Source organism: Laccaria bicolor, genomic scaffold (genome assembly GCF_000143565.1).
Source record: "Laccaria bicolor S238N-H82 LACBIscaffold_1 genomic scaffold, whole genome shotgun sequence".
In the NCBI taxonomy this organism is placed as follows: Eukaryota; Fungi; Basidiomycota; class Agaricomycetes; order Agaricales; family Hydnangiaceae; genus Laccaria; species Laccaria bicolor.
Window position 1 is genome coordinate 983,838 of NW_001889872.1, and position 23,612 is coordinate 1,007,449.

At 48.2% G+C, this 23,612-nt stretch overlaps 9 protein-coding genes across 9 annotated transcripts; 3 read left to right on the forward strand and 6 right to left on the reverse strand.

Moving 5' to 3' along the window:
* Nucleotides 1–432: 432 nt before the first annotated feature.
* Nucleotides 433–1,482, reverse strand: LACBIDRAFT_301017 (uncharacterized protein; the record flags this gene model as incomplete). The annotated part of the gene is made up of 3 exons (XM_001873930.1): nucleotides 433–977; nucleotides 1,027–1,158; nucleotides 1,209–1,482. 3 exons carry the CDS (start codon nucleotides 1,480–1,482, stop codon nucleotides 433–435), a joined length of 951 nt encoding a protein of 316 aa, XP_001873965.1.
* Nucleotides 1,483–1,594: 112 nt separating this feature from the next.
* Nucleotides 1,595–3,377, forward strand: LACBIDRAFT_301018 (uncharacterized protein; the record flags this gene model as incomplete). Its single annotated transcript, XM_001873314.1, has 6 exons — nucleotides 1,595–1,784; nucleotides 1,840–1,958; nucleotides 2,007–2,313; nucleotides 2,364–2,533; nucleotides 2,588–2,743; nucleotides 2,793–3,377. The coding sequence occupies 6 exons, from the start codon at nucleotides 1,595–1,597 to the stop codon at nucleotides 3,375–3,377; spliced, it is 1,527 nt and encodes a 508-aa protein (XP_001873349.1).
* A 279-nt stretch (nucleotides 3,378–3,656) lies between these two features.
* Nucleotides 3,657–5,102, reverse strand: LACBIDRAFT_301019 (uncharacterized protein). Its single transcript, XM_001873931.1, has 3 exons — nucleotides 4,964–5,102; nucleotides 4,533–4,860; nucleotides 3,657–4,479 (listed from the first exon to the last, which is right to left on the reverse strand). The coding sequence occupies exons 2-3, from the start codon at nucleotides 4,821–4,823 to the stop codon at nucleotides 3,766–3,768; spliced, it is 1,005 nt and encodes a 334-aa protein (XP_001873966.1). The 5' UTR covers nucleotides 4,824–4,860; nucleotides 4,964–5,102; the 3' UTR covers nucleotides 3,657–3,765.
* A 170-nt stretch (nucleotides 5,103–5,272) lies between these two features.
* LACBIDRAFT_181789 (uncharacterized protein) lies at nucleotides 5,273–7,772 on the reverse strand (the record flags this gene model as incomplete). The annotated part of the gene is made up of 4 exons (XM_001873932.1): nucleotides 5,273–5,696; nucleotides 5,748–6,937; nucleotides 6,985–7,299; nucleotides 7,434–7,772. The coding sequence occupies 4 exons, from the start codon at nucleotides 7,770–7,772 to the stop codon at nucleotides 5,273–5,275; spliced, it is 2,268 nt and encodes a 755-aa protein (XP_001873967.1).
* Nucleotides 7,773–9,381: 1,609 nt separating this feature from the next.
* Nucleotides 9,382–11,092, reverse strand: THIK-4 (3-ketoacyl-CoA thiolase; the record flags this gene model as incomplete). Its single annotated transcript, XM_001873933.1, has 9 exons — nucleotides 9,382–9,447; nucleotides 9,498–9,550; nucleotides 9,705–9,709; nucleotides 9,768–9,826; nucleotides 9,881–9,978; nucleotides 10,030–10,499; nucleotides 10,547–10,800; nucleotides 10,853–10,883; nucleotides 10,941–11,092. 9 exons carry the CDS (start codon nucleotides 11,090–11,092, stop codon nucleotides 9,382–9,384), a joined length of 1,188 nt encoding a protein of 395 aa, XP_001873968.1.
* Nucleotides 11,093–11,246: 154 nt separating this feature from the next.
* Nucleotides 11,247–12,633, forward strand: LACBIDRAFT_187066 (glycosyltransferase family 21 protein; the record flags this gene model as incomplete). Its single annotated transcript, XM_001873315.1, has 3 exons — nucleotides 11,247–11,344; nucleotides 11,397–11,647; nucleotides 11,708–12,633. 3 exons carry the CDS (start codon nucleotides 11,247–11,249, stop codon nucleotides 12,631–12,633), a joined length of 1,275 nt encoding a protein of 424 aa, XP_001873350.1.
* A 205-nt stretch (nucleotides 12,634–12,838) lies between these two features.
* LACBIDRAFT_301023 (uncharacterized protein) lies at nucleotides 12,839–13,602 on the reverse strand (the record flags this gene model as incomplete). The annotated part of the gene is made up of 2 exons (XM_001873934.1): nucleotides 12,839–13,076; nucleotides 13,130–13,602. The coding sequence occupies 2 exons, from the start codon at nucleotides 13,600–13,602 to the stop codon at nucleotides 12,839–12,841; spliced, it is 711 nt and encodes a 236-aa protein (XP_001873969.1).
* A 425-nt stretch (nucleotides 13,603–14,027) lies between these two features.
* On the forward strand, nucleotides 14,028–18,326 carry LACBIDRAFT_379219 (exocyst complex component, sec3 subunit; the record flags this gene model as incomplete). Its single annotated transcript, XM_001873316.1, has 16 exons — nucleotides 14,028–14,181; nucleotides 14,232–14,344; nucleotides 14,408–14,570; nucleotides 14,622–15,349; nucleotides 15,397–15,522; nucleotides 15,568–15,669; nucleotides 15,720–15,852; nucleotides 15,905–16,005; nucleotides 16,055–16,216; nucleotides 16,264–16,369; nucleotides 16,418–16,563; nucleotides 16,616–16,881; nucleotides 16,940–17,069; nucleotides 17,132–17,396; nucleotides 17,453–17,598; nucleotides 17,647–18,326. 16 exons carry the CDS (start codon nucleotides 14,028–14,030, stop codon nucleotides 18,010–18,012), a joined length of 3,207 nt encoding a protein of 1,068 aa, XP_001873351.1. The 3' UTR covers nucleotides 18,013–18,326.
* An 860-nt stretch (nucleotides 18,327–19,186) lies between these two features.
* CHR16216 (SNF2 family DNA-dependent ATPase) lies at nucleotides 19,187–23,545 on the reverse strand (the record flags this gene model as incomplete). The annotated part of the gene is made up of 9 exons (XM_001873935.1): nucleotides 19,187–19,411; nucleotides 19,461–19,497; nucleotides 19,548–19,745; nucleotides 19,798–19,824; nucleotides 19,877–21,049; nucleotides 21,101–21,924; nucleotides 21,981–22,201; nucleotides 22,260–22,605; nucleotides 22,655–23,545. 9 exons carry the CDS (start codon nucleotides 23,543–23,545, stop codon nucleotides 19,187–19,189), a joined length of 3,942 nt encoding a protein of 1,313 aa, XP_001873970.1.
* Nucleotides 23,546–23,612: the final 67 nt, after the last annotated feature.

Here is a 23,612-nt window from a genome sequence, read left to right on the forward strand (position 1 = left end):
GCCAAGGAACGGGGGATGTGTGACAAACTTTGTCTGAGATTGATGGTGCAACAGGAGGCCTGTTTTTGCTCGCGTAGTGGTATGGTGAGTCGCCCTATGTATTGTAAATGAGATGGTCTGGCGAGGGGATTGGAAGGGAAAATACCAGGGATGTGGTGCTGGAAAGGCTGGGCAATGAAGGTGATGGCGGCAATCGGGCAAAAGCACGTTGGTCTGTTGTCCTTGGCAGGGGCTGTGGCGATATCAGATTTGTCCTCGATGGAGATGCTTGCGGAAAATAACGACGGGAATGGCCAAAGGAGGACATGGACTCGGAAAGACAGTGAAGAGAAACGAACGACGGGCAAAATGCGACAGTGGAAGCTGAGGATGGTAACAATGCTCCACCTTCACACGTTATTTTAAGCGCTTCAACAAACTACCGTACATTTATTACAATAGGCTCAGAACTCCATAACTCCCAGTCGACGTATTCATTTCCGATATCGCTCTCTCCACACGCTCAATTCCCCAATCTCCGCCAGAGCCCATCGTTACAACCGCCCGCGCCTCCTTTAACCGCTCGTGCACCAAACCGTTGGCCTTTTCAATGGCCGAGTGATCCACGTTGGCCATCAACTGTTGCTTAAAGCTCTGGTATTCGTCCATCGCCGTCGTGGAACCCGTTGGAGGCTCTTGCGTCAGCCACTCCTCCAGTTCATTAAGCGTCTTCCGGGCCTTTTTAGCTTTGTCACGTTTTGTCGGACGGCCTTTCTTCTTTGGTGCAGTCGATCCAACCGCATGGACAGAACTCTCATCAACAAAGATCTCGCGAGGCAGATCTCGTGGATTCAAGGTTCCCAGATCTGATCGAGGAACGATAAAGAAAACTTGATCGTTCAGCAGCTTTGTCAAAATGAAGACTATGGAGGGCTGAAATGGCTGTAGTAGTGGCGTAGTCAATGTTTCTGGGAAAGACCTGAGCGACACGTATTGATCTGTTTCATCTTTTGTAATGAATATTTAAAGATTAAGAAGTGGACGCACCGAGCGGTATAGGAATATTGCTAACGCCATATAATGGCGGTGAGGTTCCCTTGGGCTGGCTGTAAAAAAATGTGTACAACCCAAAGAGAGCAACAATTTGAGTAAATGGAGACTCATTTGTCGTCATTCTTTCTACGCACCGGAATTTGAGTCTATGGACACGGTAGACGCAAGGAACGCACCGAGAAATAATCGGAGGGTGGTATCAAGAAATCTATCGCGCGTGCGACGATCAAAGACTTTGAAGATTAGCCAATGCCACCCTTGTGAACACCAGATGGATTTGAACAGCTGAAAAGGCTGGGCGCATTGGGCATTTGTATAGGCTTCGTGATAGCGGTGTGTGAGGGTATTGATGTCGTCACGAAGGGCTTGCACGTAAATGGAGGAAGTGAAGTAATTTGGCTGCAAAACAATCTCTCCGCGAGTCGCGGTCGGAGCTGGGGCGAGAGACATGCCCTGAACGCGTGGACGTCGCGACCGACGGTGGCAAGGTTATGCCACTGCTGTTAGTTTGGTTGATCTCGTGTTGACAAACAACCTCGAATCTCAACCGTACTCACCAAGCATGCCCGATCTCTTTAGGCGGCATAGCAACATTCAATGCTTTTTCTGCCACTCGCCCTCCAAGAATCCTCGGAATTTTCGATGCCCAAGCTGTGCATGCTGGAACCGCTACGATGATAATGGCGAAATTCTGTCCGACGAACCAGCAATGCACGACGAACATCTCAACTCGAGATCGTTCGCAAAGCGTGGTAGGTGCTGCTTAAAAAATGTTCAAACACTAGGAAAATTACAACGCGTCAACAGCTTCTCCCAGTAAGGATCGGTTGCCAACTTCGTATGGACCAGGACCATTCTGCCATAATTGCCAGACAAACCAGATGCTCCTGGTCAATTTATTGTCGAATTACCTACCGCCACCTGAAGTACGTGTCTTACATGATGCTCTCGCGGAAAATTCATTTTCATTGCAGAGTCCAGAATATGAGCGACGACTTGAAATGCTCCCTGCATATCGGGAGTCGCTGCACCTCAGGTACCCCCCGGTGTGCGAAAGTTGCCTTCCTCTCGTAGAAGAGGAGATTCAGAAAAAGGATCAGATGGCTCGGACGAAAGCTCTTGGAGCATGGCTGAAGGACAGCAAAGGGAAGGAACGCCAACGCAGGGTTTCTGGTGCGGTCAAGGGCCGAGAGAAGATCACTGTCGAGATCCTCTTCTGGAGGTTGCGGGGCTTTCTGTGGATATCTACTATCGTTCTTTCTATCGTCGTAAATTCCAGAGGTGTGTCATTTCTAAATCTCTATTGTTGACTCCAACTAAACTTCTCTCAGCCGCTCTGGGACATCCAATTTCTGGCCGACTGTGGTCTTTACAAGCTATTCTTCCGCTTTTCATCCTAATTTCCCTCCTATGGACAGCATGGGATCCCACTTACCTGGCGTTTCGCAAGGCTCAACTACAGGGCCGCGACATTCGAATACACGGCAAGAGCAAATATATTGTATGTTGCTCTTTTCTCCTCGCCGCTCATGTCAATCATCCCGATTACTGTCAGACATATCAGCTAATAGGTTGGCTGTCAAGGTTCATCACATCCGTCGCCCTCTCTTTGTGCTGGTTCAATCCCCAGCTGGATTACCTGCATTTCGTTGACCCAGCCTCCCTCCGCAACCGGACTTACTTCACGACAATGCTTCTCATTGAAATTATTGTTTGTTCTCCCGAAATGACCTGTGGAAGAGTATTGATTTCACCAATAGACATTCATATCTTCATGCCTGGTGCTACGCGTACAGCAACCGCCCGCAATACGTCTACTGAACACGAACACACATCAAGTACCTAGTTCTCGGTCAGCTACACCCAATCCTGGCACGCGAGCGGGTACCCCATCCTTCCTCTCCAACAAAGAACCGGACCTTCTGGCTTCTCTCTCCCTTTCCAGTAAACCGGTTATCACTTCGTCCAATCCAGTGTTTGGACTTCCATCTCTACTTTCACCTTCAAACATGCCCGCTTCCGTCCCGCATGAGGACAACGAAGATGGAATGGACTGGACACCGACGAACATGAACGGCACACCATATAACAGCCGAGCGGGGAGAGATACAGACGAGGCCGCGTCCTGGCTGCGGCCACAACAGTTTTTTGCCCCAGAAAAACCCACTGGGCTTGAAGGTCTGTTTGAGCGAACGAAATTGGAGGATGACGCAATGAGGGTAGACGGGAGCGAGCAACAGAGAAACATACAGTTTTATGTCGGTTCTAATATGTGGTACCTGGTTTGTTTAACTCTGCTGGTGGTGCCATCCGTGGGTGTTGCATACAAGCTACTGTATCACTAGGATTTACAGTGCCCGCGTAATTCGGGGCACTGCGATAATGACGATTTGACGGACATACTGGACACTGGACTTGCTGTTCAAATTGGAGAGTAGGGTCTATATCTTGAGCGCTGAGTGGGTGGTCGTGGCAAGCCGCAAGGAAACTAACAAATACGTGGGGAAGAGTATAGATTGTCCGAGTGTACGAAATGCAATTAGCGGCATTTCGTCCAGAGTCGAAATTGTCAAGAATATATTGTCAGAAAAACGACGGGATAAGAGGTTGCCGTAACGCAGAAATCCAGCGGCACCATGAAAAAAATAGAGATAAAAAACGGGTAATGACTGCTGGCACAAGCCATACATTATTCAATGATACCTTATTACTGCGGAGATGAAATTCGACTCCTCAGTATCTCGGGTTAACTGCGCCATTGTAGTCGTAAGGGTCGTGGTTAACGTGTCCCACCTGATGATGAAGGGGAACACCCATATCATAATTGGGAGCGAGGCTAGGGCCGCGAGCCAAATGCTCTTGCATAGGTGGTTGGGTGGCTGACCCGCGAGCTAGATCGGCGTAACCACCAATGGGAGCGGAGTGCGATGGGACAGCAGTGAAGTCATGATCAGGAATAGCGAACCCAACGTTTCTGTTGGCGGAAGATCCGTGACCTGAGCCAGAATGGAAAGAAGAGGCAGATGACGGGGCGCGGCGATGAGAGGGTATAATGCCTTCGTCAGGATTCGTCGGTTGCCAGTCAATAGGTTGAAGACGCTCATCAAATTTGGACGAACGGCCAAGCTTCCATTTCCGGAAAATGGTCCACAGGATGGCGACACCACCAATGCTTGACGCGACGATGATGAGAACGGTGAGGGTTGTGCTTTTGGTTTTAGCCGCGCCAGATTGAAGGGCAGGAACTCCAGTGCTCTCTGCTCCGACCGACTGGGTACGAGTCACAGTTGATTTGGCCGTGCTAGCAGGAACCTCAGCAACGGGGACTGGGCTAAGGTTAAGAACCTGTGACGTCGTCGTGGCGATGGTGGATGTTGAGGAGGTCGTCGTCGAAGAAGAAGTGGATTGGCTCGTCGACGACGTAGAGTTTGTGCTGACACTGGAAGCCTGAAAGGCTATTGAGATGTTGGTTCTCACGAATAAATACGAAACTGACATACCGAAAGGGTGGAGGAAGTTGAGCTGGCGCTCTCTGTACGAGAGCCTGATAGAGTAGAGCTAACAGATACGGATGTGACGGAGGTTGACGTTGTTGAAGAACTAGGAATTGCGGCTGCGCCAGCTACAGGGCCAAAAGGTGATCCATTACCGTTGACTTGTGGTAAAGGACCACGTTTCTTAACAACACGATTGAGATTAACGTGATCACGTTGTTGAAGCTTGGCCTCTGACAACGAGAGGATAAGGGTAAGGCAAACAAGGAGCGTGAGGGGAGTCCGGGGGAAAAACATGGGGGCAAAGACGAGAGTTGGAGTGTATGAGTTCAAGCTAAGGAAAAGTGAAGGTCCAGCCAAGGTGATGGAGGGAAGAAAGAAGGAATGGTTACGGATCAGCAACGAGCAAGACAGTAACGTTAACAGGGTAGACTGACAAATGACAGGTGCAGCGTCAAACGGCCACAGTAAATACGATTCTCAACGTCCACCAGCAGGTATACACCAGTCGAGAGTTTCTAGGGCGTCGGGGACGTTGGGGACGGGTATAGGACTGGTATCAGAGTTTTTGGATGAAAAGAAAGGAGAACATGTTTGATTCGTTGTCAGCTTAGGTAACATGGTTGGTTACCGTCCATGCGTCCATTTATAAATTCAAGCAAATACCTACAGTCATCGTACAAAACTAGAATACGTCCGTAAAAGTAAGGCTGAGCAGGTAAATAAATGTTCCGTAAAAGTGGGTATTAATTGTGGCTCGTAAGAGACCAACTGTCCAGTGAAACAGACGGCGGTGTCACAAAATCACTCGCCGACATTCCACTCCATTGCGGATTAAATAGCACCTGTAAACTATACGTGCCAGCAGGGAGGCTAATAATCAGAACGGTAACACCTGGGTTAGCTTGATCGGCTGCCGGGGGAGTGGGATCAGTGGAGAAACGAACGGCAGCAGACGTTGTGAATGCTGCCCCCGATGGCGGATTGAGCATCGAAACCTTCATGGTCTGACCATCCAGCGTCAAGGTAGCTGATGTTCCTCCGGTATCAACGCTAACAGTCGCGTTGGTGTGCATTCGCCATTGTATACCTGCCTGCGCAGTGATTTCATCTTGTAGCAGGACTTGTCGACGGGCATTGAGAGTCCGAACACCTCGCTTGACCGATGTCCTGAAATTTAAAAAATCAGGTAAGGTTCTGGCGAAGGCGCTGCTGACTCACGCTTGGAAATAGGCCGACGTCATGTCAGTCGTCCAGAACGCTGTTGATGTATCTGGAATGCTGATGACTGTGCTTGAACCTTGGGCCGTTCCGGACGAATCGTGACGAATAGTGGGGGCCGCAGCAACATTCTGGTTTGACTGGTTGACCAGAATGGTGTTCTGGCCTTCCGTCATCTTTCTGTAGTACGTCCACCGAACGGCGTTCTGAGCATCGCTAGTGAAATAATCGGGTGCCAGATAATCACCGGAACCAAGCTCTCCCGCCCATCGCGTCCCAAGAGCGTCGAGCACGAAGTCGCCGACATCAAGGTCATTGTGCGTCTGATGACCTTGATTAAGCCCCGCTTTGATAGCGACAAATAATGCCTTTCCGTCCGTCCAACTGCTCCTCATCGAAGCCCATTGATCAAGAGCATTGTCGAAGAAATGATCAAGTGGTGCTCCATCCCAGAACGCTCCAGAAACCGTCGGATCATACCAAAACATGCTCCATGGTTCGGCAGCATCAGATTGCTCACGTTGATGCAGCGCAAACTGGGGCTGATTGAATTGCTCAGCGTAGAATATCATGGCATTGGCCGTCGTGGAAAACTTGTTGGGGCCATGATCGCCATAATTGAAAAGAGACGTGGGGCCATACGCATACATATGGAACAAACCGGTTTTTGCGAAGTTAGGGTTGACATCGAGGAGACCGTAATGCGAACCCGTAGCTGTGATGAGAGCAGATGCCATCTCAGCATGTCCTGTGGTACCAAAGTACCAATAATTCGCGGTTTCCGCCCATGTCCCGTCATCTGCTACCGCCAAGGCACAGTTCTGGTTGGCGTTGTTGATGGTATATCCAAGCAACTGCTGGGCAACTCCCGTTGTGTCATCGCCTAGAATAGCAAGGGAACCCACGGTCAAACCTCCGTTACAAACGCAATTCCAATTGCCCGTGACGTTGCTCGTCCACCAACCAAAGGTCACGCTTGATGGATTAGCGTACACGGACAGACCTGGCTGAAGACCGTATTCAATGAGCGTTGTCCTAATTTGACTTTTCTGCTCGGCAGTCCACATGTCGTAGAGCCAATCGTAGGCGATTCCAAATGCGGAAGACAACTCGGCAGCGTCTAGAAAATGTGCAGTATTCCACTTATCAACGGTTGGTCCAAAAGCTGTTGTGCCATTCCCTGCAGCGTTCTAGATACAGAGTGAGAATGATTCAGAATGTGGGCAATTAGTCTTACTTGAATTTCCTCCCAAGCACGGTCAACCCATTTTGTGTCATTCGTCATGCGGTAAACATACGCAAAGGCCTTGATTCTTGCTTTTATTTCGCGGGCGTTGTCCAAGATTCCACTAGCGCCGTCCATATGGTAGACGACAGGCTGCATGGAGAGATAGGCGGTGGCATTGCCAAAGATGGTGGCGTTCCAGCCCGTAAGGTATGGGTCACTTTTGATGAGGGCAGGGAGTGCTTGCCACTTATAAGCTGGGGCAATAATGCGAGGCCGATCAGTTCGCGTGGTAGTAGGACTAGGTTTAGATGGTTGAAATGGGTCCTTGGGCCAGGCAAGTGCAGTATTGGAAGAAAAAGTGGGGGTAGTGAAGGCAGCAGTGTTTGTCTTACAAAATATCAGCTTCTCAAAAACGTCGGCGAGGAGGGACTACTCACAGTTGAGGGATATACGGGAACCATGAATTCGCTATTGGTCGCTGTGGCAAATCGACCGATAGCAAGCTTAGCACTGACTGCCGAGCTTGCCGCGGCTTCTCCAGCCGTTGTGCCCTTGCCGCCGCCGCTGCTGCTACTACTCTTCTTTCGACTTCCAACGACGCCACCAACTACAGCTGCGATGATGACAGCAATAAGGACAGGAATGCCTATCTTTAGCCAAGTATTGGAGCGTTTTTTGACTGGGTGAGGGGTAATAAAACCAGACGATTCATTATAGTAAGGATCACCCGAACCATAAGGCGATGGGTTGCTTCCTTGTTGAAGGTTGTTCTGAAGAGTGTTGTAATGGGGTGCCATGCTGGCGACCGAGGACAAGATATGCGCCCCAAAAAGATTAATGAGAGACTGGGTTAACGCTGCGATAGGGCGCAAGAGGAAAAGAAAGAAAAACGAGGAGGTTTGGCTGGCAAAACGAAGAGGTTGGCGGAAAGAAGAGATTGGCTAAGAGAAGATGGGCTGCGGCGCGTGCTGGTTACGGCAATCCGACGGTGGCGTGCGAAACAGGGTCTCAACATTCATGCGAAATACTAGGGCCCCGGGCAATAGCAGGAAAGCCCTGGTCCCGATCCGGACAAAAAATGTGGATTTTAGGCCCTACAGCTGGGGGCCAATCCGGACAAAAAGTGGCAAAATTCGAAACTGCCCAGAGCCAGAGTCCGGACAAAATCGACGAGATGTCAAAAAAAAAGCCTCCCAGCCGGTATTTGGGCATAATTGTGGGACATTTGTGGGGGGAAAATTTACCCTGATCTGGCCGTCCGGACAAATTTTTGAGATTTGGGTGTAGTAGGCCAGGTCCAGTCCGGACAAATTTGGTGCAGAGGCGTCCGGACAAAAACAGGACCCCTGAAAGTACCCTCAGATGCCTGATCCCAAAATGCCCCAAACTGCCCGATTTTTATCCGGACGGTTTTACCAAATTTCTATCCGGATATTGGATCTGGCCTTCAATAAGGTCAATTTCTATCCGGACGCGGATCAGGCCTATAAAAATCGCTATTTTTCAAAAATTGGCACAAAAAGAGTGAATTTTGGCTCGCTGGCCCCTCCCGGCCCCTCCTAGGCATTCTCTGGAGGCCCGTACATCGGGAAAAAGTAAAATATACATAAGTGAACATAGTATATGCATTATACATGCAGAAATTTGAAGATAAACAAGCTATTCTTCATCTTCCACAGGTGCCTTTGCTTGAAAGCTTTCAAGGTCTGTAAACTTACTGTCTTGCTGTTGTCCTTGATTACTTTGAACAGCTTCCAATCATTTGTAGATATTTTGAGGCCATTTTGCGTGATTTTCGGAGTATGAGGGTGCACAAGAAGGCAGACGGCGGGAGATGATCGAGGCAACGAGTTCACGCAGAACTGAGATCCAATTTGATGCGAGAAAATATATATATCACGGAAGGATCGTCCGAAAGAACGGAGAACAGGGGGAAAGAATGGGAAAGAAAAATATTAAAGTATATACCAATAAAGAAGTTGGCGGCAGCAGTGAGCGCGCACTGCCTTTTTCGAGCTTAAATTTCTATAGCGTATATTTCTATCCGGACATCGGCTCAGGGTTGCTCAGCCTCACCAATTCCTATCCGGAAAACTGCCTCTGGCATTTCGCCAAAATAGCGAAATTTCTATCCGGACAGACCTAAGGCATTTCCAAAATTTTCGCCAGTTTCTATCCGGATCTGGATCAGGCATCTGAGGGTACTTTCAGGGGTCCTACAAAAACCCAATTTTCGGGATCAGGCCTTTTCTGCTATTGCCCGGGGTCCTGAAATACTTGGACCAGAATAGAACTACTACAAGAATAGAAACACAGGCAGCCAGGCCTTGAGTCTGGTATGGTGCTAGCTTCCTAACGTGGTCCCAAGCATGCCTACCATCGTACATATCAAATAATTACCAGCTCTTACTCTCGGATGAACACCCCAGCAGCTCCCATTCCCGTCCCAATACACATCGAAGTCACAAGGACCTTGTTCTTTCATCAATGGCAACGAAAAATTTGAAATAACTTTGTCTAACCTTTCCTTGACGTCGGTTCAATTCATTGAGCCCTGTCACAATTTGGCGTGCTCCTGTGCAACGTGCATACGAAGAAGTCAGTCAAAGGAGTCCACTGGTGGTTGTTCATACTCATCTAAAGGATGTCCAAAAGCGATGGCGCCACCGTTCACGTTAACCTGGAGTACTATTGAGGAACAGAAAATATTGTCAGGTGGCCTGGCTTGCCTTTTCTCTAATAAGCAGCGTCATCATTAACCAAACGCTGAGCAGACTAGTGAAGTGACATGCCTTGGTAACCCAAGTTCTTTTACAACATAAACGCATTGTGATGCAAATGCTTCGTTGATCTAACACAAAAATCATCAAGTCATGCCAGCCAGGGTTGTGTTGTGATTCCTCGCCTCAAAAAGGTCTACATCGCTTGATTCAAGACCACTGTTCTTGAGAGCAAGAGGAATAGCATATACCGGTCCGACGCCCATAACACGGGGGGGTACACCTTGAAGTGATTCAGTCTTCAAAAGGGATATGAGGGATGCTATTTACATACCAGCGACAGCAGTCGTTATATACTTTGCCAGGATTTTGAGACCAAGCTCGTTTGCCTTCCTCCTTGTCATTAAAAGAACGGCTGCGGCTCCATCCGTGACTTGACTCGCATTGCCTCCAGTGGTTGTCCCCATCCCCCATTGAGGAAACGCGGGACGAATCTTTGCCAAATTTTCCTTGGTCGTCCCAGGACGTATTCCATCATCCTCGGTAACCTCAACCAATACCCTGTTACCGGTTGAATCTTTCTGAAATACAGTGAACGGCACAATCTCTTCTGCAAAGTAACCAAGCTTTTGTGCTTTCTCAGCCTTCTGGAATGACTGAGCAGCAAATTCATCTTGTTCCTCCCGCGAGATATGGTAATCCGCAGCAACATTCTCGCTGGTCCAGCCCATACGTTCGCAACAATCTTTTGCAGCTGAATTTGCAGAAACCAAGTCACTCTGCTTCGGGCCACCATTATCAGGACTGAAAGTAAAATTAGCAAAAACTTAGAAAGACCAAGGAATAACTACTTTTCAGACATGCTTTCCACACCTACTGCCAAGCCCACCTCGATTTGACCACACTGAATCTGATTTGCAATGGTGGTCACAGCCATGAGACCACTCGAGCAAAATCTGTTCATGGTCTGTACGGGGACTGTAACAGGAAACCCTGCAGCAAGTGCAGCAGATCGTGCAACATACGGCGCGTCGGGGGTAAGAACTGTTCCAACACAGATGTCGCCCACAATGCTCGGGTCAATATGGGAATGCGCGATGACTTGCTAGAAGCTGGTCAGGCATATGTATTGTTGTAAAGCAAGAGTTCTGACATACTCTATATATCTCGAGCATTAACTCATCTGTCCTGCGTAATAATAAAAAATGGTTTAAAAAGGCAGAACATGAATCCAATGATGTCTACCTCGCATCCTTAAAACCCCCCTTCCTGGCTTTGCATAGAGGAGACCGAATCGCCAACGTAATGACTACATCGTCGAGATTTTTCTGCTGAAGAATACGGAGTTTTTTTGGAGCGTTTCCGAGGTGAGAAGCTATCTGCTTGACACGTTCCATTGCGAATGTAACGGTAGAACTGAGAAGGACGGAAGGATCATTATGATGTTGGACTTATAACAATGGATTGGTCAGCGACCACTAAACGCGATGTACGTAGGTATCCGTGTCTACGCGGTACTACGCGTATCACCTCCTTCGCTCAGCTCCTCCCATGATGGACGCGGAGCGTCTGAGCTACATCTTCTCCTTCATCGGTCTAGGGTGGTATATCGCGATGTGGTTCATTGTGCTACTGGGAGCGTTCTCCGCGTATGTTGTTCTATTTTCTTCCTCCGTTATAAACGCCCCTCATGTTCCCTAGTCGCCAAAGGTATCGACCTCAGCGCCAATCGTTTTCTTGGCGTCCTTTGCTGCAAGTCCCGGGAGTATCCATCCTCAGGCCTCTCAAAGGCCTAGATACCAATCTTTACGAAAATCTGGAATCCACCTTCAAACAAGACTACCCGAATTATGAAATACTCTTCTCTGTGGCGGACGAACAGGATGGTGCACTCCCCATAGTCAGGGAGTTAATAACGAGATACCCTAATGTCAACGCGGAAATCGTTATTGGTAACAAAAATGTTCCTTATTACCGAGTTTTAGGTGCTTAAATATATATATTTTTGCCAGGAGAACAAGTCGTTGGCGTGAATCCCAAGGTCAATAATCTTATTCGTTCATATCACAAAGCAGCCCACGACATCATCTGGGCACTCGACTCCAACGTCTCGGTTGATCCAGGAACCTTGGGACGATCTGTTGACTCTCTGAATGCGCCATTATCTCCATCGCAAAAACCGATCGGCCTGGTGCACCATGTTCCATTTGCATTCTGCAACGAGTCGCATACCGGTTCCAGGATAGAGGCGGCCTTTCTGAACACAACTCACGCGAAGATGTATATCGCTATAAACACTGTAGCGATCGAATCCTGCGTCGTTGGAAAGTCAAACATTTTCCGCCGATCAGACCTTGAGCGCGTCGATGGCAGCCTCCGACCCAGGAATAAAAGGGCTACACCTCAGCCGACAGCCTGTGGTTTGCACGTTTTCGGTCGTTTCCTCGCAGAGGACAATATGATCGCAAGTGCGCTGTGGCATGAGTTAGGTCTTAGGCACGAGCTATCCTGCGACGTAGCTCATAACGCTGTCGGAAATATGTCGCTCTCCGACTATTTTTGGCGAAGGGTTCGCTGGATACGAGTCCGACGGCACATGGTCTTGACTGCGACATTACTGGAACCATTCACTGAGTCTGTGATGCTGTGCATAATTGGAAGCTGCAGCATCGGCCATCTCTTCGGTTTTCCGTCATGGATATTTGCACCCATGCACTTTGCTTTCTGGCTTTTAGTTGACCTCGATGTTTACGCATCACTTGCTGGGCGCACTATGGCAAGTTCTGTGGCATTTGACTTCATCGTGGCATGGGTTGCGCGGGAGATGCTCACATTGCCCATCTGGGTTTGGGCAATGCTCGGGAGCGAGGTCTCATGGCGAGGAACCAAATACCAAATGCTCCGCAATGGCGAGGTAAGACCCAGCCTCACAACTTGAAGGTGCCTTCCCTTTCAATCGTATATCCTCGAACCAACGTAAAGTATACTCGGAATCTTGGAATTGCACATACAGCTCTACGTACAATTTTACGGACTACGCACTCGAAAGGAGCAGATTATATACGCATTATCTATTTTAAAGTGTCAATTATTAGTAGTAGTTGAGTAGTAGTTGGTGAGGTCGATAGTTCGACGTAGTCCCATCATTGTGCATGAGGAAAATCCATGGGGGCATCCTCTTGTCGTGAATTCCGAAGAACCTTGTAATTATGGATCATGACAACTTCTTCAAATAACTTGTCTGACCACTCTTGGAATGCCTGTATTGCCAAAGGGCGCAGTCGCACTTTGTCGCCCTCACCAGTTTCGACTGGAATAACTTTTCCACTTCTATTTTTCTGACGTTCGTTCGAAAACCAGTTCTTCACTTGTTTGAAGGCTCTAAATGTACAGCGTTTTAGGTGACAAACGGCGCTAAACCAGGCAAAACCTACCGCCGAATGATGATCGCCATTAAAACCATCCAGGATTCACTGGGGTACATTGTTATTTCATCATAAACCATGCGAAGGACGATAAATTGACGACTGTTCACAGGAGAGTTGTCGAGTGACCTGATTTTCATGGCTTTCTCCATGAGTTCCTTTCGTCGATTCTTGAGCTGCAGTCGAGCTTTAGAAGAATATGAGGGAGTCTTGTGGTTCTTTTTACGACGGAGAGATGAACGAGTCTCGGTATCGAAGCGATTCGAGGAGTTGGAACGCTTCAGCGGTATGGGTTCTGGGCTAGAAAGGCTAGACGCGTCTTTGCCACAAGATATGTGCAGACTGGCAACGGTGGGAGATGACATGGAGTATTGATTAGATGGGCCAGCCGCATTGTCAGTTTGGGACGTGTAATGTCGTGCTGGGTGAATTGCGACGTCAGCGAGGAAATGAAGAGGACCATGGGGTGGCGAGGGCGTCATAACGAAAAGATCGTGAATTGGGAGAAGAAAAAGAGTGTGAATAGAACAGAATGAGTGCGACTAGCGCGAAAGAAAGAATGTGGGATCTCTGGTATGGCTTTGATCTAAATACTGTTGTCAGGTGTAACTGTTGTTGCTCGGCACCTTTCAATTGTCTTTATCTGGAACTTGCCGGTATTGTTTTCTACCACAAGAACAATCCACCCTTACAGGCCCAGTACAAGCCTCACTGTTATCTTCACACATGCGATGTAACAGACAGGTACGCAAGTTCTACCTTCTCCAGTTAGATGAGCAGCCAGTGGCTGCCAGTGGTAGCCATCACCATCACCATGTATCATATCGACTTTGTGCCTTTTATATATTCGCCCTAGAATCAAGCATGCGCAAACAGTATGTAACGCAAAGTTCACAAAGAACTTGTCATGGCAGACCAACGCCAGAAGATTATTGCATCTGTATTCTCAAGGCGTAACGCAAGCGGGAATCTAGAAGAAGCTTATGTCTCTCACGTCAAGATTTGGGAAGATGCAGGAGTGGAAGGAGGGGGAAAGAAACCCCGCTACATACTGTTGTCTCGTATGTCACCGTACCTTTTGTTGAGATGGTTGGAATAAATCTCGGTGCAGAGGCCAATAATGGAAGTGGTTTCATTCACAAATCCAAGTTGAACACGAACGGCTCCTTCTCTGTTGGAAAAACCTGGACGCTCTCAGAATTGCGTGCAGTTGAAGTCATGAATGTATGTGGTTTTGAGTTCTACTGACAACACATATTTATAACTTTCGTATTTGCGTTTAAACAGCCCCTAGCCTTCAACATCACCCTTTCAAGGACATATAGGTGGCAAACAGAGAACCAAGACGACCAAGCAAGCTTCTTGGAGGCTTTGATTAACCTTTTTCGAGTCATTACCTCGGGAGCTCCATTGCAACTAGATGGAATCGAAGTTGCGGCACCGATAACAGGTTTGCCCATGTATCATGGGGATAATTTCAGGGCTGACACCATCTTCTAAGCGGACGATCAGACTTCATCAATTCATGCTGAAGCTGGACCAAGCCGCGCCCCACGACTTCGGTCGCAAACTCCCATTCAGAACCGTTATGAATCCTTTCAAGAGTCTCCATTAGCAGGACCACAACGCCTTGGAACGCCACCAGGTGCAGAACCTCCCGTAAATGGGAGCCAAGATTACATACAGTCAATACGTCCTGGAGGTCGGTCAGGTCCCCCACCAATAGCTGTATCACCTCTTGCTGCTGCTGCAGGCCCAGCCAGAAAAGCCCGACACCCTCTGAACGTCTCCTTTCAAGGCCAGACTACTCAAAGGATTTCCGACGAGCCCCCCCGGATTGTTTCTGGACAAGATTCCTCAGTTCCGTATCCTCCGTCAATGAATGCCTCTCCGGTATCATCCATTAGGTCTCAAAAGCCGACCGTGCGGGCGGAGGAATTCTCCACCCAGCAAGATGGTCCATCTCTAAGGAGGGATCAAAACGCTCGAATCTCATACTTCGACTCTACAAATCAAGCAACCCTAGACCGCTTGGTCTCCATCGCCCCTGATAGTCATCTTAATGTTGAAGCAGAAGAAGAGGATGTGCAAGACACTTTGACGAATGTTGAAGAAATGATTGAAGGGTATGAATGGGCAAGTGAAGATGTTATTAGCAGGAAAACAACGAAGGGTGCAGTAGACCTCATCGAGGCTCGATTATTGGACGAGTTGATGGCTTTGGAGAAGGTACACAGTCAAATTATTGGGCGTCATTCCCTTCTCATATCACCCAGGCAAATATTCACTCTTTCCTTGAGTCAGATGACCGCATCGGGATGGTGATGAAATTTATGGATAATGCCATCTCAGAGCTTGACAACATGGATAGTTTCATTTCCACCTATAAAATCCATCTCAATGTCAGTGTCACTGTGGCTTTATCGATGAGACTCACGTTTCCCTAGGCAGCCAGCGACGATATTTCGTTCATTCAATCGCAAAATCGGGGCCTGCAAGTCCAGACTCAAAATCAGCGAGCCCTGCTGGGAGAGTTGCAGAATTTGCTTGTGCGCCTAACTTCCTTTCAGGAATCATCATTTATAATTCCCTGTACCAGCGGACGGTTCACGTCGAACAAGACGCTTTGGCTACGCTCACGCAGGAATCACTTGAAAAAGGACGGAGTATCCAACGCCTGGAAGATGCTTCTGCAGAGCTTTACAAGGCACTCCAGGCAGGCCGAGACACCGGTACGTCATTCTTCTCACCACAATTTATAGTTAAGATACTTATTTGTCGTAGACATGGCCGCAACGATGGAAAGATTGGAAGAATATCGAACTCATAACTCTCAATTTTGTAAGAGACTATTTGACTTCTTATCGATAATGTTTACCGCACAAGTAAGCCGAAGTCTCCCCATGTTAGCAAAATTCATGAAAATTATCGCAGGGTAAATTACTTCTCGGCGAGACAAATGGTCTCGTGATACCACCTAGGGGTCTCCCAACAGTCGTTGCCCATCAAGAGATTGAGGTTTACTTGGGTCGATACGCTGGCCTAATGCTCTACCTCAAAGAGATGGACGAAAATGTTTATGGCAGGCTGTGCGCTGTATGTAAACACGCCGTGTCTCTCAAGTTATAATAACGTTCTGACAGGCATATTTTTCGGCGGCGAGCGAACTGCATAGCACTCAGTTGAAGTCGCTTATCTCCATCTTTTTGCAATCTGTCAGAAAGGCACCAGAAGACGATCAAGATCAAGGTATGCGCCCCTGTAAAGGATGAGATTCAAAATTATATTAACTTCCAGGCTTCATGACGACCTCAACAACCTCTGCCTCCAAGAGCACAACAACCATCCGTCGTGCTGGCACCCTGATTCGGTCTCCCATAGAAAATAAAAACAAGGATAAAGACAAAGGCCGGGCTTCGGACGGCGATCTTCTGGCAGCGGAAGTTCGTGATATACCTATCGGACCTTTACTAATAGTCTTACTCTTTTCGATAGGTTTTGGGACTGTTGTTAGAACAGATAACCGCTACGATCTACCGAGAGGACGAGTTTATAAGCGACTTCTTGCAAATTAATGATGCTGGGCTGACCTTTGCTGATTACATGGGCCTCGACAATTATTTTCGACGACAAGCCACTCGGTCGGCCAGTTTGAGTCAAGCAACAATGAAGCTTATTCGAAATTCACTGGACCTTATCTTCGGATTCCTGCCCGCAGAGTTGAAAAATTTCATTGACGTTGCGCTCTCAAAAGACAACATGTGAGGCTAGCTTTTAACTTCTCTGCGCCAACCTATTTTAATATCTATATCCGGCAAGGGAAATCGTAGCAATTTTAGTGACCCTTGAACGTTGTCTTATCGGCGCGGAAGAGAAGAACAATCAATTCGTTCTTTCACTTCTAGGAAAACAGCAAACCCGCATGAAAAATGCCTTTGACCGCCACATCGTTAGTGACGCCTGTTTACTGCTCAATTTGTCACCCGGTTCTGACACAATTTTGTTCGACAGCATGACCAGTTGAAGGGAATCGAACAAACCAAACTCAGCAGCAAAAAACGAAAGGGTGTTACCCACTTTATCAAGCATTTCTCTTCTTATGCGGCTCGTGTGGAGAGCCAACTTGTGGGGGCGGATGGTCTTGAGACTCGAAGACTCGTTGACTCTGCATACGAAAAAATCGTGCAGACCATGTTTGAGTCCTTGAAGCATATTGCGAAGATGGAGGGAGAGGGAGAGGATAAGGGGCAGCTGAACTATCACGTCATACTCATCGGTGAGATTGATCCAACTTTGTAGCGAGCATGACTGAATTTGTCTCCCTTTGGGCAGAAAACATGCATTGTTTTGTCGTCGAGACCTCCAAAATGGACAACGCATCGCTAGTCACATTTTCCCAACGAGCAGAATTGATTTACGACGAAAACCTCAATGCATACGTTAAAATGGTACTACGTCGACCATTTTCCAAATTGATTGTGAGTGATCTCTTGAGATGCTTGTATCGATTTCACCGCTCCCCTCAGGACTTCTTCGATGCGGTTGACCGCTTGGCCAGTTCAAACCCCAACGATTTGTCGGGTAACAGCACTTACAATAAAAGTGCCTTACGCAAGGTTGTCAAGGAATATACATCGAAGGACGTTCGCAAGCACATTGACCTTTTGTTTAAACGCGTCGAAAAACACTTCACTGAGGGGTCAGACAAACCGACAACAGAAGATGCCACCAATGGGAAAGTTTTGGTTGGTGTGTGGAAGGCTTGCGAGGAGGAATTGCTCAGGCTCCTAAACCGGTTTTCAAAACGGATTGCCCAATCATACAGCGGCACTGGGATCACTTTGGAGTTCACTGCTTCTGACATTGAAACAGCGTTCCACAAGCACCCTTAACTTCTTGATACCTACAACAGTAACATGTTACAGATAATGTGGATGACCACTCGACGTTCACTTTGCGACGTCGTCGACTACGGTCCATGTAATTTGTAGTGATCAGCTGAAAAGGCTGCGAACAAGAAGAAAGACGATCTGAAGCGGGGCGGAGACATTCTGCGTAGCAGGGACACTCAAGTTGCCGTGGGTGGATGGGAATGGAGGTGGTGGAATAGAGTTGCCGGACTCGAGGTGATAGACGTTGACAAGCAACGGGCTACCCCTATTATTCTCTGTAATGTATTTTGTCCTCCTCTGATGCTTTTCGTCTTTGTGAGAGGAGCCGCATCCGCGCGAATCGACCATTGAATGCTCAAAAACTGTTGGAGAGTTGAAGGAGGCCACCCTTATGAAGATCGTTCAACCATTACTGTCGATGTTGACTGTAACACTTCCGGATTCTTGTTGCCAATGAAAAGTGGGCATGGGCCATCCAAAATGTAACGTATGGCCTACATTCAACGGGGAATTGAGGGCTGATCTGGGTATTTGGTATCCAAATGCTACATGCCCTCATTACTTTTCCACTATTTCCTCTACCTATTTTTCTCCTCCTCCCTCCCTCTTTGTGTCTTTCTATTCATCCCTTTGCACCTTCTCGTGCGCGCTTTTTTTTACGGGAGCGCGCGTCCAACGTGCACCCTCCTTTGCTTTTCTTCTTCCGCGTCTGCCCCTCCTGTCCGGGACGGCGCTTCATTGGCGGAGGGGTCACGGTTGTGAAGGGTTTTCCCAAAATGTATGACAAACTCCAAGTTGCCAATTGCCTGAGAGGTCATTGAACGTCGGAAGCAGGCTCAGCTAAGCAGTATCTTTTCATGGGGCGAATGTGCAACTGTCAGGACCTTGGTCAGCACAATAAGTATTCTGGTCGCCAATATGTAATGGCCACCGCGACGTTACGGTTACCAAGAGGTGGGAGGCTGGGAGTTCAGCGAGAATGCTAGCCACCGTGAGCTCCGGAGGACTTGCTGTCAAAACCGATGAGCTTGAACGACGCTAACGGCTTTCTTTTATGTTCCAAGCCGTTTCCCAATATTACTTGGTATATCTCCTAAAAAAAAACAAAAAAAAAGAAAGACAAGACGTGGTACACGTAATCCACACCACAGATTAAGTACAACATGCAAGGTTACTAAAAAGACTCTACCATACTACCACCAGTGGAATTATTAGTACTAAATAATTGAGCTAATTCTTCCAGTCGACGCGCCAATAGGTCCGATTTGCTGAAGTTCTGACCGAGGGTCATGTTTGCTAGTGCTGTCTTCTTCTTTTGAACTTCCAGTAGGCGAGCTTCGATGGAGTTTTCGATAATTAGTTTCACGGTTGTTACTGGACGAGTTTGACCTAGGCGATGCTGAGGGAATAATTAGCTGCGCGGTAAGATGCTGTTAGAATGCACAAACAATGCGATCCACTGCCTGATTCTCGACAGCAGGATTCCTTGAGAAAGTCGTCAGTAATGTCATGAGATCTTGAGAAGTGAAACGCACCAGTAAGGATCCATCAAATACACCCGTTGGGCAGCGGTGAGGTTCAAGCCAACACCCCCCGCCTTGAGACTGACGAGAAGAACCTCACAGCCAGGGTCGGTTTTTAATGCGTCCATGGCTTTCGTCCGGTCATCTCTTTTCATGGTCCCGTCTAAACGATCATATCTAATGCCAGCGACTTCTAAAGCGTCCTCAATCCTACGTGTGGATGTTGTTAGGTCTAGAGGTCAGAAGACAGGAAACAACATACTTATCGAGCATAGTGGTCCATTGAGAGCTGAAGCGTTTGAGATAATCAGTAGAAGTTTTAGTACATGTAGAATACATACAAAACGACTGTCTTCACGACGCCGCTATCCAAGTGGTTTCCTTGTCCGTCAATTACCTGCACTTCCGAGTCATAGTTGGCCGAATATGGATTCATCCTCGAAAATTCTACTAAGTCTTGCAACAGCGCCCGAACTTTCGTGGACGGGTGAAAATTTTCTATCGGAATGCCTTTCTGCCTCTTCTCGCGTTTTTGTGTCTTCTTCCTTGGTATCTGATCGGCCACGACGTCTGCTTTGATTTCGACAGCGTCCGAGGGACAAAGGCCCGTCTGACATGCGGAACATGATCGTCTGATGTCTGGAGATACATTTGGCCATCCCGGACAGACAGAGTTGCGATAGCATTCAAAGCAAAAGAGATGTTGGCAACGTGTTAGAATAGGTCGGGAGGAAGATGGACTATTGGCACGGGTGGGTCCGCGTGAATTCGAGCCCTTGGCCTTTCTTCCGCGCTTAGCCATAGGAGGACCATCGCCATCAAGGCCGTCTCCTTGAAGATCTGGCGATATACCAAGCTCCGCGCCGCATTCCACGCACTGCGTAGTCGCAGATTCGCGCAAAATGGCAAATATAGACAACGCGTGCGCAAGATTGAAGCCTTCCTGGGCGATGTCGGAAACGAGGTCCTCGCAAGCTGCGGTTGCATCTTGTCCATGATCCTCCCGAGTAACGCTTTTCCCCTGGACCAGTTCGAAATGGTCGCATATTTGACGGAGACGTAAAATCTTTTGCAAAATCCCGACGTAGTTCTTCATAACCTCGTTCTTCGTCGACAAATCGTTGAACTCAGCTTTTGACTCATTGAAAAACTGGTCATAGATCTCTTGTTCCTGGGGATCAAACTTCAAGTATCGAAGTTCATCGCGACGAGGAGGAAGAGCCAGAATCTTTTTTCCATCTTGTGTCTCTGTTTCTTTGGTGCGACGAAGCGTTATGCATTTCATGATGGTTTGTAGCCGAGCAACTCCAAGAGCCTGTCCAAACTTCACGGGGCTTCCGATGTACTCAGTCCATGTATTTTTGTCATCAAATGGTTCCAGCCGCAAAAATTTAATGAGGGCGAACACGTCGTCCAACTTATTTTGCACTGGCGTTCCAGTCAAACATAAACGTCGATCAGCCACCAAGTCGCAGGATGCGCGACTTCCGACGGTGCCTGTCTCCTTGATAGAGCTTTGAAACATTAACGCAGTCACTAAACTGAGTATAGAAAGCAAAGCTTACTGCGCCTCGTCTAGTACGACTCGAAACCAGTGTATGCTCTGTAAAGCGCTTGTAACCTCTGCGCCGCTAGTGAAGATGTTGGATTTCTTTCGCTTCATTCCCGTTTTCTTTGACTTTGGCAACCGCAGCACTTGATTCCCATACTCATCAATATCGACACCACCCACGCCGTCACTACTCCCAGCATCGTCTTCATCATCATCTGCTGTTGCTGTACTTCTATTTTGCTTTGAAAATTCTGATGCAAGGGTAGCGTAGGTCGTGATCACAGCGTCAAAATCGCCCAAAAAAGCGGGATCGGGTCGGCGCGCGTTTCCATGATAAATGTAGATCCGCAGGGGGTTGCCTGTCTGGGAAGGGGCAACCGGTTTAGTGTCGATGAGCATTGAGTTTGAAAACAGGCTGGGTTGGCTGCAAGGTGGCGCAGAATTGGACGGTATGCAAGTACCTCCGCTGCCTCCGAAAACCACGACATCTCCTTTCCAATGCTCGCGAAATTGATCCTCCCAGTTGGAGACAGTCGAAAGGGGGCATATAATTAAAGTGGCCCTGCTCTTTGCCTTGATACGACAGGATCTTGCGTAATCCGCTTCGAGCTTGTCCAGTGACTTATTTGCCTTTGCCTTGCCCTTGTTTAACGTCTGAGGGGCATCAACAACGTCGGGCATTCCCCAAACAGTCCCAGAAAAATGGGAAGCATCTGGATGCTCAGTTTCACGAGGTGGAGGAGGGATTGGTTCAAGGGGAGATGCTGCAAAAGCATGTGAAGCAGCGCGCGTTGCGGCAATGAGGGAAACGCAAGTGATTGTCTTCCCTAGTCCCATCTACAGACTTTGTGTGAGAAACTTTCCTGGTCCAACAGATCGAACTTGACACATACATCATCCGCAAGAATCGAGCCTTTAGCCTCGCGTGGCTCTTCAAAAATCTCTTTCTGTGTGACGATATGAAACCAACTGATTTGGCGTGACAATGGGTGCTGTCTTTGTTGCCACAGCGAAGAATAATTGCCATCTACACCAGTCTTCTCGCGTTCACGTTCCAAAAGAAAGGTTAGAGCCTTCTTCTGATGAGGATAGAGTTGAGTGGCTACATCAGCAGCTAGAGGGTCCGACATCGTAAGCACATTAGCAAAGTGAAGGAGAGTGCAAAAACAGACAGGGTTCGGTTTCTTCGAGCTCGTCACCATCTTTCAAACTCTTGAACAGTTCGTCCACTTGACTTCTTTGAACCTCAACGCTCTTGCCCACCATGGATGGTGTGCTCCACCGTACGTTCTCCCTTTGTGGCCCCACATTCATCCGATTTGGCACAAAGACAGCGCGGTTGTAACCACCTGGAGGAGGATTGTGCGGATTGTGGTAATGATAACTTGAAAGTCGATGGATATCATATGGAGGTGAGGGATGATCAAGAAAAAGACCGGATTCCTTCAAATAGCTGCCGACAACAGGTATATTTCCCTTCGGGGTGTAAACCAGCATTTGTAAAGGAAGAATGGGAAGCTTCAAGACATGTCAACCTCGACGTATGTTGACAAAAGCAAAAACTCACGTTTGGTGGCCCTTTCTTAACTTTCGCATCTAGCCTGATGAGTCCCTTACCCAGCATGGGCCCAAGCGCCGTTGCGACCTTCTGCTCAATGACCGCAAATCCTTCTCCAGGTACGGTTTCTCCATTCGGTCCCCTCCCGTGTGGGGTTCTGATATGAATAGTTTCAGATCCTCCAGGCTTATTTGGATTATGTTCGTATTGTAGCCTCACAGCAGCCCATTCTTCGCTTCGGCCATATTCCTGCGGGACGAGGTAGGGGACAGGGTACAAAATAAGTGCCGTCACGGTGAGCTGACCAATGCACACAGGAGTCTTGGGTGCTAGTTCAGGGGGTAAAGTTGATATTTTGGAGTTGCTCAAAGAATCGGTTGGCGGTGGCGAAGGGGATCCTGTAAGGTCAATGACCTGACGAGCAGGTGCTTCTGAAAAAGATTGCCGCATCAATTGAGACGACGGGGGAGAGGTGATGGAAGAGCTTCGGTCAGCCGTAATATTAGAGGTTTGTGGCGGACGGGGAATAATGTAGGGAGGTGGCCCAGCGAAGGCTGGCCGATACATAGACTGATTTGGTGCAACAGTTGGGAGATACGGGGTAGAATGATTGGCAAGATTGGATTTTACAAAAGGCGGATTGATGTTTGAAAGGGGCGAAGTAAATGGGGACACCCTGGACGTCGATGCATCGTATGGATTAGGATGGTTGGTGAATTGATCATTGCGTTGGGGCCCAGAAAGATCTGTGCGAGGACGCTTAGCAAAACGGGGTGTATGGGGGCCATAAGAGTCGTCATCGTCGTCAAGGGTGAGATCAATATGGTTAGACTGCACATATGAAGGTAGTGGTAGGTCGGATAAGGAGGCAGTCGAGCCTGTTACAGCGTGGGCAGCCATGAACGAGCTGACTGTAAGGATATCGTCAAGAACAGCGACAAGCGGTCCTGTAGGCGGCGTGTGGGAC

Excerpts from the sequence above, each read along its gene's own strand:
- LACBIDRAFT_301019 (XM_001873931.1), bottom strand. The coding sequence starts at position 4,823 with ATGTTTTTCCCCCGGACTCCCCTCACGCTCCTTGTTTGCCTTACCCTT. Across the intron at positions 4,480-4,532 it reads CAACTTCCTCCACCCTTTCG|GCTTCCAGTGTCAGCACAAA; the intron begins GTATGTCAGTTT and ends ATAGCCTTTCAG.